The sequence below is a fragment of the Mugil cephalus genome, chromosome 1, assembly GCF_022458985.1.
Source record: "Mugil cephalus isolate CIBA_MC_2020 chromosome 1, CIBA_Mcephalus_1.1, whole genome shotgun sequence".
NCBI classification, from domain to species: Eukaryota; Metazoa; Chordata; class Actinopteri; order Mugiliformes; family Mugilidae; genus Mugil; species Mugil cephalus.
The window spans coordinates 11,074,662-11,087,629 of NC_061770.1; the positions used below are offsets into that span (position 1 = coordinate 11,074,662).

Consider the following 12,968-nt stretch of genomic DNA (forward strand, 5'->3'; position numbering starts at 1 on the left):
AGTCCACATAAAGCTGTGCGTTCTGCCGGCTGTCATTTGCAGCCAGCACTACAGTGGAATTGGGTAATAAACACGGCGCGGAGGAGCCTTAGATAGCCTTCGCCACTATTTTCACTAGATAAACTCTTATCTCCTCTAAACAGATGGATTTTCTTCGTGGTGTACGTGCCATAAACATGCAGCCTCATTGGTTAATGCCTCACTGTGACGCTGCTCTGCGTTGGGCGTGTGATTATTCAGAGTTAAAGAAACGCTAGAGTGAGGAGATACCCCGAGGTCTGGAGAAAAGAACTTAAATGCTCCAAACGTTACATTGGGCCAGAACGGTGAATATAGAATGACATTTTAAGGATGAGTGGCACCACTAGAAGCAGCTTTGACGTTGGCTTTACTCTGAAAGGTTTGTATTTCCTTTTAATTCCACCTTATCTTTTGAACTGCAAACTGTATTTGTAATAATACGCAGCATCATGTACGTACTCTGAACTTTGGACATGACTATTTGCCAAGTGTATACCGACAGCATCTTAGTAACTATGAACATTTTCCTGATCCTGCAGGATGCGCTCCAGTTTAAGTCTAGCTGTCTTCCTCCTCCTTACCATACCAAGTGCATGCAGTGTTGGTAAACCCTGCCTCTGTTCATCTCCCCTGCTGGGTGGACTCAAAGTCAACTGCAGCTCTCTAAACCTCATGGAGCTGCCTCATTTGCCCTCAGACATCACAGAGCTTTATGTGCAGGACAATCAGCTCACCTCTGTGTTACCAGGTGTGTTTGACAGACATGTTGGCCTGAGAAAGGTCTCCCTGTCTGCAAACTCCTTCCACTGTGACTGTAAGATCCAATACTTGAGGAACTGGTTGCTGAAGAACAAGGATATTGTAGTGAAGGAGCCCGTCTGTTCCAGTCCAAGCTCTGTGGCTCAGAAAGCCATCGTCGAACTCACCGATGACCACTTTTCATCCTGCGGCCCGGCAAGCTGTTCCGATTGGACGTTCAACGCCGTAATGGGAGTGGCTCTGTGCTGCCTGGTTGCTCTGCTTCTGTGGAGCTTGAGTTTGGCCAGAAATTCAACTTTCACTTTGGACATAGACGAGAGACATTCAGGGATCGAGGCCGACTCCTTGCGCTCGCTGAAGCCCAAACACAGGAGGAGGCTGAATACTGGGCAGTCAGAGGTCAGCTGCGACTCAGACTTTGTCAACTTTACGGAGGAACTAGAAAGGCCGCTGATCAACATGGAGTTACTGCCACAAGTACTGGATGTGTTACACAAGAAGCACAATATAAAGATCAAGGCTACCTGAGGGACCAAGTGGCAAGCAAGAGGGCAGCATCAAACCTTTGCAGTTTTATTTTATGTTTTGTTATTTTTTTTCTTCCAAAAAACACTTTATCTGCATATTTTTATTGTTGCATCTTAATTTTATTTTCACATTTGATGCATTATGAAATTTTCCACCAAACTACTGTATGTGGCAAATTATTCAACAAAAGCTTCTGCTGTTCACTGTAATGATTTGCATATGATTTCAGGATTACAAACACCCCAGTGTTAGAAGATGGGGAAATATTTCTAATTTAGTTTAGAATTGACTGAGGAGTAATCACAAATGCCTCACCAGTCTGCCCAAGATACACGTTTGCCCTGCAACTGATCTGTCAGTCAGACAAACCTCTCACTTAGTAATATTTAAAAGCATTAATTGCAGATAACTGTACGTTATTCAGTTCAGATTTATCAATATCTTGGTCATTTTTGATCAGTTGTGCAACATTTCTAATTAAGAAAGACAGACAGTTTGCAAAGCTTGTGTTACTATTCCTTATATATTTTTTTAAAGATATTTACAATGAGTGAGTTACTACAAATGGGACGGTAAAAGCTTTTGATTTCAATAAAAGTCCACTTAGCTTGTGCGGAGTTACATTTTTCAAAGGATGACAATGAATTTCTAAATTACAACAAACAGATTATGGCAGGAAAGTATGGTAACATTTAGCCAAGATGGAATCTGTGCAAATACTGGTCAGAGCCCTCACAACTAGACACAACGCGGACAGACGGACAGACGGGCGGCCGGACAGACGCTACTACCGGAGGACAATATTGCACACCAAACAGCTGTCTTTACAGTACAAGTATGACTCTCATATCCATGCATAGATTCTCGAGGATAAACGGGTAAACAAATGACTAAAAATGTAATACTAAAAGTCGCGTCTTGAATATGCCGAAAAACGGTAGCAAATTCCTGTAATAAATATAGGATGGTTTTAGGATTTGTAACAACCTAGAATGTTACCGTCATTTAAAAAAATACTAGGGTCAAATAAGGCAGTTTCTCATACGTTTGCTTCATTAAAAACATGTAATTGAAGACTACCACAAGAAAAAAAAAACTATATAAAAGAGCAGACGGTGGTAAAAGTTACAAGCTTCATTTTCTCTATATTTTTTTCCGTAATGTTTAAAAGATGATTTATGTTATTTCAACGCCCTGCCAGGTGGTTAAACAAAGTCCACAGTGTTCGGCTCCTACGGGTTTATGCATTAAGTGGTTCCCCCCCCAGGCTAATACCCTACTTTCACACAGAGAAACCTGTTGGCTCACAGCTCTACTGAGGCACAAACTTTTCCTGCTCAAAGATGAGGTCGACGGCTTCTGCCACGTCCTTCACGATGTGGTCCGGCTCCACCAGCGCGGGGTCGAACCTGAAGTCCCGGTGGCCGTGGAACACAGTCTCTTTGATGCAGTGACTGGCATCGGACGGCACCTCTGCGCTGGGGTTGTAGACGCCCGTGCAGACCAGGACAGACTTACAGGAAGTGGCGGAGGGAAGTGCCAGCTCGCTCTCCCACAGGCTGTCGATCTCCTCCTCCCTGGGCACTGCCGTGGTGGACCCAGTGGCAGCTGCCACTTTGGCAACAGCTTTGGGGTTCTTTCTAGCTGCTCTCTCCTCCAGGTACCGGTTGTACAGGTTGGAGCCGTAGATGTCAGTCATAATGTTATCCCTGAGGAACCAGAGGGAAAAGAGATTAATCAATGTCTGAGGCGGTAGGTTAGTGTTTATTGATGTGTGTTTAATTCTTGCTTCTCTAGACAACGATGAAGCACCATTTCAAAAACAGAAGTAGAAGCAGAGAAAATCAGGAAGTGAAACCTGCAAATTCTGAGAGCAAAGCATGATATGGTCACATTTGCGGGCAGTTCAAATGGGAGAGGTTAGTTTTTTTCTCACACAAGTCTTAATAAGAGTTCCTCCGTTACGGTCCTAAGTCATTCTGCCTCTTTATATTACTTGCAATGTCATTAGACGGCAACAGATGTTCATTCTGATCATGATCTTGTCACTGCCTTCATTTATTTGCAAATTGAACCCACCCTATAGTGTAAAGGGAGGTGATGGGAAGTTTCCACTGCCTCTCCATGGCCTGGCTTCTGATGAGGTACTCTGCAAAATGGTAGGTCAGCTCGCTGGGTTTCCCCATCAGAGCCTCGTACTTCAGGTCTTTGCCCGTTATCTTCTTATAGATGTTCTCCAGGCACACAAGAAACGTCCCGTGGCCGAACCTGATGGGAAAACAGGAAAAGGGGTTAGTCGCTACTGGTGATGCATGGATTCTGTGATTTATTTTATTTTATTACCGTGGAGAATGTGCCTCAGCCATCCACATGAGGTCCATGTTACAGGCCAGCAGGGGGAGGTGAGGCATGCTTTGGGTCTGGTGGACATTGCTGAGGTTTCCATTGGTCAACAGAACGTCAATAATCAGCTGCAGGTTGGTCTCCCATCGGATTGGCTCCCCGAACAAAATCACCGCTGATCAAGATATAATGTCAGAATTACCAATGATATCAAAATGTGCGGCAGAGCAGATGTTAATGACACTGAGTCATTCATCACTAATTTGATGTGAGAGGAATGTGCTTACCTTCGACTTTTGGAAGATTGACAAGAGGATTGGACTGAAATGAAAGAATGGAAACTTAATATTTGCTGTAGTGTGTTTTCTTTTTTTCTTTTTTTTACAGCCAATGTCTAACTAGATCATCTCAGACATCTCGACTTATCACATGTAGGGAAAGCACACAGTGGGTCTATTTATGATGAATATATTCCACTAAGTGGTTGTCCTACTGTTGTACATGCTTTCTTAGTGATCTCCTGCGTTCCCGAGCTATGTCGAGTCAGGCGTCTGCTGAGGAAAAGGTCTAATTCTCACCGGCAGTTTGGGTCTCCTGTTGTGATCCACCATGTCCAGCAATGGGTAAGACTCCCTCAGCATATCGATACTGACAACATTCTTAAAGCCCACACTGCGGAAAAGGTGTTAAAGAGAAATTAGGAGCATTATGCAAGTCCGACATTTAATACAGATATTGTAAAAATATTAGATAGATGTAGGATACTTTTTAGCAATTTCCAGGACCGGCCCCTGTCCTGACACCAAGACACACTTGTCGTGAAACTTCTTAAACATCCTCAGGGGACTGTGAGACATAATGACCTGGTCCTGTGTAATCTGGAAATACAATAAGAGAGGTCAGTGGCAGCGGAGTAGGATGGAAACGGTTTAAAAAATAATGTTGTGTGGGGATACATGACTCACCGGCACTCCCAGGATGTGAGAGAGTTGGTCTGCTTTTGTTTGTCGGAGGCAGTTCCCTGCGTTGGTGACAAAAACAACTGGCACCACAAACCGTCCCTGAGAGTCCACCAACTTCTCGAATGCCTTCTTTGCAGCCGGGATTGGCATCCTTCCACGGACAAGCACTCCATCGATGTCGAACAACAGCCCGAAGCTCGGCTGTGGCTGCGGGAGGGGAGGGGGGATAGGGGAGGATTAATAAAATGACGTAACAAAAGGTAAAATAATCCTTTCATTTATCTCACATTGGGGAAATTTGCAATGTTAGAGCAGCCAATGGTTGAGGACAGAGCAGTAAACATTAAATAAAAACAGAAAAACAAAAAAGTAGTTCTACAAATGGGGTCTATACCATAAATGTAAAGGATTAAAAAAAAAGTTCATGTAAAAAATGTAGTTTTCTACTAAAACCGTTGAAGGAAAACATTGGAAACAGATGTTGATTTGCAACTGTTGGTTTAATAATTATGTAAAATGTCAAAATAAGTAATGTGATGCTATTTATGTGTTAATAAGGTTAAGAAATGATGCAATTAAAGGCTTTATTCCTACGTGGCTTACAGTCCTAATCCACAGATTTGTCCAAGTGCATAAGTGCATTTAATTCATTGCATATTCATGTACAACATCTGTTTTTTTTCCCACACGTGATGGTGCATTTCTAACATATTCGTGGCCATAAAAATGAAACAGTTTGGGCCTTTATTAAAGGGGGGAGCCACTGAGGACCTGGAGTGGGAATCCTGTGGTGACACAGCACTCAACAAGGGATATCTGTTAGCGCTTTAAGTATCAAACCTCACAGCTATCCGATCGTATCAGTAAACAGAAACATCTTTGTGTCTACTCTGTGTTTTTCTGCATCTGGATCGGATTAAGACAAACTAGGAACACGGTGTATCCGTGGTTGTTTTTCTCGTGAGGGGGAAAAAAACAAACACGCACAGCAAAGCTACATCTGCTGCTGCCCCCGATGTCAGCCCCCCTGTTGTTTCATCACCCCAGCGCATCCACAGCTGACCAAAGTTGCATACAACAATGTGTGCAACGTCGATCGGACACAGCGCATACGAAAAAAAAAAAAAAAAAAAAAAAAAAAAAAAACAAAGAACAAAGAGCAACAAAGTGTCGCCATGTCGCCACCGCCAGCGGCGCATTGTTCGCCAGAGCCGAGGAGCGGCGACACATCGAAACCAACCGTACCTTGCTATCGGACCGATTTCCGCAAAGCCCGCACCGAGTACCGACAATCCCGGCTTTTCGCCTGGCTGGACGGTTACTCAGGGTGTACAGGCCCCGGTAAAACGACAGGAGTCCCCTCATCTCCTCTACTTATCACCGGGTTTAAAATGAAAAACAGGATAAAAACGACCAAATCAGAGCGACCCCCGCATGAAGCCTGAGCCGGCTCACACCGGCCGCGTCGCCTGGCTGACTGGCTGCTCGGCTTGGTTCTTGTTTTTTTTTTCTCTCTCGGATACTTCCTCGCCTAGAATTTGACTGGGCAAAACCCGATGACGCCATGTGAGGAGTAGGAGGGTCTCCTGCTGCATCTCCGCCGGAAGGAGCTGTAGAAGCTGCATCTGCGCTCACACTGCAACCCCCGCTGCCATTTTAGACTCCAGACGAGGTGGAGCTTGGAGCCTACCATGCCAAACCACCGATACTTTGCACGCACCAGCAAAGCTGCGCGACACATGGGAGCCGCAGTGCAGAAACAGACGAGCCCATTGATCGCCGTCCCCTATGACCGACGCAGTTTTCTTTGATTCCTTCGGGGAGTGGGTGCGGAGGGAGGGATTCGTTTATTTATTTATTTGTTTGTTCCGCAAAGCACAACATGGCTACTGGTGAACCGTTCAGAGATTTAATTTCCTTTAGGGCGCAAAACCAGTTCGCTTTGGTTACTTGTGTCACATGCAGCGGTCGGTCCTGACGTCCCACGGCTGTTTTAAATATGCAAGGAAGGAATCTGACCCGATATAGATCAAATCATAATCACAATTAGAAAACAATGCTACAAAAAAAAAAATAATAATAATAATTGAAGCAAAAACAAAGTGCATTTGCACAAATATAATAGATGCACCCAGGTCAGGATGAATTTAGCCAGATGTAGTGTAGTAGTGATGCAGATGCCCTTTGTCGTTGAACAGATGAAAGATTGCACAAATATCAATCAAGATCATCTTGGTGTGTAGGTCATCTTTCAGAGGATGCTGCATTTATACCTATTTGAAGACCTGTTGCCACAGAGCCTCATGAGTGGTGTTACTCAAACTGTTTTCTACTTTAATATATAAACATCTATATGTATGCAAAGTATGTCGTTAAATATGAGTTGTATATATTACATTAAAATCAGTCAAAACCAAACAAGCTCCTCCCCGTGCTCCTCCAGCTTTATTGATAGTTTAAAATTACACTTCTATTTTCTAGGACTTCAGTTGCACTTTCCTTCCGTCTTAAAAACTGAGTACAAGCAAATGGTATTTATACAGTAGTCTAAGTGATATTGTACAAAAATAACATTTTGATTTCTGTGAAAACATTTTTTTTCCATTCCCAAATAACTCCTAATTCTGCTGCTCTGACGACTGTTCTCGATGTTAAATTTTGCCAAGGTAAGAAAAAAAAAATTCCAAAGCCATTTTAAAGGAAATGTCTACCTTGGACTACCAAGTGATAGTTAAATTGTAAACAGATTTCTATAAAAGAGCATGTTTCATTTAATACCTCCAAAATTGTTTATATCTTAGTAATATAACATGTAGTTTGTTACCGCCCACATTGCTGCTTGTAGGGCTGAAATGCATCATGTTATGAACTGTTTCCATGTCATACTCTCTTGGCCAACTCATATCCCACTAAAACAAACCAAAATAACCATACATGGAAGTTTGGTTTCCATTTACTCCCTTCTTCTGTCTCATTTTACTGAGACACACTTCCACAAGCTCAGAGGTCCTATAGATTCCCATATGTTTAGTCCCATTTATTCATCTCTGATCACCAGTGGCTTGGAAAGGGGGGGTTCTTTAACAAAGCATTATACATAACACCGCTACCAAACTAAAACATTTTTGTATTGAATGCAGAAAGATATTTTTTCACCCCTTTCATTGTATTACATGTCGAGAGGCTCACTGGCCTGGGACTAGCCTCTGTTAGCCAACCTTTGGCCAGTGAAGAGGATTCAGAGAAAATAATACAACCAACCATCAATCTGAAAAAAAGGAGGGGCAACAGAGGGCACTGATTATGCGGTGGCTTCAATGGTGCACTCTTTTGCCAGGTGGCCGGCCTTCCCGCAGTTGTAGCAGTTGGTCTCGCTGGCTTTACTGCAATGCACGGCAACGTGACCAATCTCACCACACCTGGAAGAGAGAGGGGAAGGTGCTTAATATTAATTCGAACACAAAGAACCACCGTAGCAAAATACCGGCATCTGAGCGCATAAACGTAAAGTAAAGCTTTTCAACGCTTACCTGTAACATTTCACCTTATCGCAAAGTTTCTGGATGTGGCCAAACCCGCCGCAGGAGTAGCACTTCTGCTCGTTGGCATGGTCGCAGTCACGGGCCATGTGGCCGGCTTTGCCGCAGGTGTAGCAGAGCTGCTCCCTCTCCTTCTTGGGCTCCTTGCAGTCCCGGGAAATGTGACCACTCCTGTGGCAGTTGTAGCACGCTGACAGAGTTTGAGAAAATGTTAGCGGGTCATAAAAACATTACATCCTGTAGATTTACACATTGAAATGTGCACAAAGTCCTATGATAGTTACATTTATTCCATTATGGTCAAAAAAATACCTCTTCACACCAACTAAATTGAATTGAAATAGAAGAAAAAGAACTGCAATGCACACCATCCTCAGTTTGGTCACAGTCCCTGGCCATGTGTCCCTGGTCTCCACACCGATAACAGAACAACTCTGTAACGACACAAAAAGGCACGCAAAGATGAACACAAGACTACAGTGTCTGATTTGAACATATTGATGGCTCTCCTACCAAAGTGTTTCTCCTACAACCAATATCAGCATTAAAAGCAGAAATGCTACGAAGTGACTCATCCATAACATCAAACTCTGTACTACAGCTGCCAAGTGAGGGGATTTTTTTAAATAAAAATTATCTTAAAACGGATGCAATCTGAATAGCAAATAGTACCCTTGCCTCGTCCCCGGCCCCTGCCGCGTCCACGTGAGCCGCTGGCGTTAGGGCAATGTTTCACCCAATGCCCAGAACGGCCACATCCAAAGCACTCGCTGTTGCTGCTCATCTCCATTACCTTAAAAAACAAACAAAAAAACAACACAAACGTCAGTCAACAACATTCTGCATCGTTTCGTGAGCTTACAAACTCTGGGCATCCGCAGCATCAAGATCTAACGCACAAAGGAGGATAGCTCTCTTCTGAGGGAACGGTGGCACATGCCACATCATTTTCATTTTGTTGTATTCTGGATGAAATGAAGCTTTAAAAAGTGGCCTCTTATTGAAGAAGTAAGCTGCTTAGTGTGATGTTAAAACCTAAAAGCATTACCAGCACATTACTCATGTCTCCGATAGCTAAATCTGTCTAAACCACTTACAGTCACACTAACATAATGCGCTTATGGTCTACTCACACATATTATTCTATAACATATTTGGTGTAAAAGCAAGTTGTTTGGTCAATCAATGCAGCAGTTTAACACATAAAAAGCAGTCGTGAATTGTTGATATACATCAAGTGACTGTGCGTCTGCAGGGTGGTCAGAGTCAATCAAATTGTCCCTTGTGTAAATGATATATTGTGTGTGTAAATGATATATTGTGTGTAAATATATATATATATATATATATATATATATACACACACACACGCTACATGTAAATATTTGTATTTTTTGCACTGCAGTGATTTTAAGACAGGTTTTCATGTCTGAGTCAAACGTGAACAACTCACACCAGCAGTGCAAGAGTCACTCTACCATAATGACTACCAGGGGGTCTAATCTACAGTCAAACAGGGGGATGGGGAGGACACATACTTCAGCTGCAGTCTATCATAGCTGGCCCGTTACACTACACGTTGACTACTAATCTAACTTACAGGGCTTCTTCAGTGGGATCATGATGTGATCGCCATAGATCAAACTTCCGTTTGCTGACAGCGCTGAAGACATCAAGTCAGGAAGAATGTGAGTTAATGAGTAATCAAGTTCCTCGCATTAATCACCCGAAAAGACGACGCGGACTGACAAAACGAGGCTGCTGGGTTTGAATGTCTGATTCAATTATTTAAGAGCACGGTGAAACTTGTTGTCTTTTTTATCATTTATTATTTAATTAATGGTCAACCGAATCCAAATCGGGCCTCAGCCTCCGGTTTAAGTCTGATATTAGCGGTTAACTCCACATCAGTGTTTCTCACGTGGCCACTTAAACGCTCGTTCCCGCAAATGTATTCTGATTACACCTACTGACTTTATATAACCACCTTGAATTAAGTGCAATAAACGCTGCATACCGCTGACCACCACAGAAACGAGCACGCAATGGAAGCATGATGCTGGTTGTATGCTAACTTAGCTTTAGAGGGCAGCGCGTCGCATCGTGTTATGTTCACCTCACATCCGCAAAAACAACAAACTCCAGGTCTACTAAAGACGGAGACGTCTCGGTTAACGGCGTACACTGGGGTCGCCGTGCCCCTTACGAAATCAAAGTACGGTGATTGCGATGCGTTATGTGCTTGCAGAACAGCAAAATGAAACGCCAGAGGTTGGGGCTGCGCTAACGGTGGCCTGGTCGCGTTGATTTTTCTGCGCACTCGCGAGACACTGGCGCTGCTGGCTAGCACATGCTAGCACACCACCTCACGACCACGGCCGAGAAGCACGCTTCAGTCGACGATCGATCCTCTTTCTCCAGTACGAAAGTGGCGATACGACACTCGGTGCGATAAATGTTTACAGTTGACGGCTTTTTGACGCGCGCTCGGGACAATTTACCATAAGAACAAAATTTCCCGCGCAGGGCGCACACGCCAAAGTCGTTGTGACGAGCTAACATTAGCAGGCCCGGACTAAAGACCCGATGCTCCGCTAGTGAAACCAAACCAACCCAGTGCGTACTCACAAATAAAGCTGATAAGACGTCCAATTTACGGCTGGTATTACTTTTACCGTGCAATATTTCCAAGTTAACAGATATACATCATCTATTGATTAAATTAATACCAGTACTGTTTTATTGCTTACCTTGACGGCTACCTAGCTGTGTCAGTGTTTACGCCTCCTTCTTTGCGCTACATGCGGTGTGAACAGGAGTTCCTGAATTGTCATTCACAGTATCCAGTAAAAACCTGCACAGTCATTGGCCACATAGTCTGCAAGCAACCAATGAGATGCGAGGATTTCCGGACACCGCCTCTATGAATCCGCCAATCACGGAGCTAGAATGGTCCCCATTTCCTTAATAGACTGACCTTATTTAACCTAATTCATTTTTAACGTTTACAACTTATTAAAACGAACCGTTTACAATCAGAGTATACTCTCACTACAACATGTATACATCTACTTCAAGTACAGCTAAACACAGTGCTATCATTTAGCTATAATTCTACAGGTACTTTCCAAAAGTCAAGACATCTTCACATTGATTGTCCATTCTTAATATTTTAATACGAAACCTGAAATATTTTCCCCTGATCTTTTTTTATTATTTATTACTTTAATGGTGGAATAAAGCCTGAGATAAATCTGCATATTGTATTATTGGTCTCTGTGAGCAATTTGAAGAGTCCAGCATATAACCATATGATGTGTAAGGCTTTACAGACACCTTTCTAATCTACTTAATTATGCCTCTTATGTAATGTCAGCATCCAAACAGAGAAGTTCCTTCATACATTTATAGTTGCATTTAATTAACTAAACTCCCGTGTCTATTATCAAAATCAGTGCAATAACTGATTTCTGAATCAGGTTCTGGTCAACTCAAATGAAAACGTCAGGGACTAAAATGCATCACAGTCTGAGACTCACAGTAAATAAATGACAACTAAATTATCCAGAACTACTTTCAGTTATTAAGTGGAACTTACAAATTTTGAAACTAGTCTGATGATCAATACATAAATTTACAAAACAGCATAGATATAACGCACTCAATTGATTTGTCCACTTTTAAACTCACCTGAAACAACAGTTCATAGACAAATTTGGTTTGTGAAAGCTGCACAGTTAAATTAATTAAACAAACTTATTAAATATTTAAGAAAATCTTTAAGAATCAGGAATTCAAATTTTGACTTAATTAGGATTAAATCAATGTGTGAACTAAAACAGATATCAGGAGCAGATTTATGGAACTGGAGATCTGTATTCAAAGAAAGATTATTACCAACTTGAAATCATTGATAATTAATAAAATATTGCAGTAAGGTTTGGCACAGTGGTGGAAGAAGGAGCCAAAGTCAAGATTGACATGACATTTCCAATGAGTACTAAATACTGTTTTTTACTTTAAAATGATGTGCATACTATATTTACCACATATTTTAAACATAACTAAAATTAGTATTTATAGGATATATATTTAATTTTTGCAAAGTCCTGAAGATAACGAAACAAACCGCAAAAATGTATATTTCTGAAAACTTTCAAACATCTGGGATTTGAATGGTGTTGTCAATAGACCTAAGTCTAGATCAAAACAAACATAGAGTAATGTGTAGGTGTTTCAAACTGATATTTTCACATACATATTTCTGTATAACCTCTTGTTTTATGTGCCTTGATTGCATCTTATTTTGAACACAAGAGGACTGATAGAGACAGAATCTATGGGCACTCCAAGCATCTCAGCTAACGGGCCTGAGTGCTCTGGCAGATCAATAAGTGGGAAAGATCCCAGTCGTCTCAGTCTTAAGGTGGCTTTGGTTGTAACGCTCTGAGGCAGCAGTTTCTATTTCCTGCGGGCTTGCTCTTGCAGCTTACAGCTTCTCACTCAAAGCTGGTAAAATAAAACAATGTGTGGTGTCTAATTTTGAATTTGACTAAGTGATGGATCTGCATAATATCCCCCACTGACTGAAACACGGTGCTGCTGTTGCATGTGGGGTGGAGTACCTTAAAACTCTCCACAATGACAAAGCCCTGCCCTCATCTTCAGGAACAGCATTTGCTGTCACTGTTACTTGTTAGACTGAGTAGCTGTTCAAAAATGCCATTTTCGGGAAAGTAATCCGTAAAGTTAGATGTGTAGAATGAAAGTGGGAACAAGAAAGCAGCAAGGATTTGTGATTTTGATATTTTGATGC

The 12,968-nt window shown here is 42.3% G+C and overlaps 3 protein-coding genes across 6 annotated transcripts; 1 reads left to right on the top strand and 2 right to left on the bottom strand.

The window, feature by feature from the left end:
- The first annotated feature begins 204 nt into the window (after positions 1–204).
- Positions 205–1,919, top strand: gp9 (glycoprotein IX (platelet)). The gene is made up of 2 exons (XM_047574584.1): positions 205–400; positions 561–1,919. The coding sequence occupies exon 2, from the start codon at positions 562–564 to the stop codon at positions 1,306–1,308; it is 747 nt and encodes a 248-aa protein (XP_047430540.1). The 5' UTR covers positions 205–400; position 561; the 3' UTR covers positions 1,309–1,919.
- Positions 1,843–6,901, bottom strand: LOC124999527 (haloacid dehalogenase-like hydrolase domain-containing 5). Its single transcript, XM_047574510.1, has 8 exons — positions 5,859–6,901; positions 4,617–4,820; positions 4,417–4,529; positions 4,230–4,323; positions 3,939–3,972; positions 3,652–3,826; positions 3,388–3,576; positions 1,843–3,017 (listed from the first exon to the last, which is right to left on the bottom strand). The coding sequence occupies exons 1-8, from the start codon at positions 5,976–5,978 to the stop codon at positions 2,621–2,623; spliced, it is 1,326 nt and encodes a 441-aa protein (XP_047430466.1). The 5' UTR covers positions 5,979–6,901; the 3' UTR covers positions 1,843–2,620.
- Positions 6,902–7,039: 138 nt separating this feature from the next.
- Positions 7,040–11,043, bottom strand: cnbpa (CCHC-type zinc finger, nucleic acid binding protein a). Of its 4 annotated transcripts, none has more exons than XM_047574868.1 (5): positions 10,903–11,043; positions 8,831–8,945; positions 8,521–8,586; positions 8,144–8,342; positions 7,040–8,032 (listed from the first exon to the last, which is right to left on the bottom strand). In XM_047574868.1, exons 2-5 carry the CDS (start codon positions 8,940–8,942, stop codon positions 7,915–7,917), a joined length of 495 nt encoding a protein of 164 aa, XP_047430824.1. In that variant the 5' UTR covers positions 8,943–8,945; positions 10,903–11,043; the 3' UTR covers positions 7,040–7,914. The 4 variants fall into 4 exon arrangements, with proteins under 4 accessions (XP_047430824.1, XP_047430653.1, XP_047430917.1 ...); XM_047574697.1 differs by having other exon boundaries at positions 8,825–8,945; XM_047574961.1 differs by lacking the exon at positions 10,903–11,043 and adding an exon at positions 9,753–9,777.
- Positions 11,044–12,968: the final 1,925 nt, after the last annotated feature.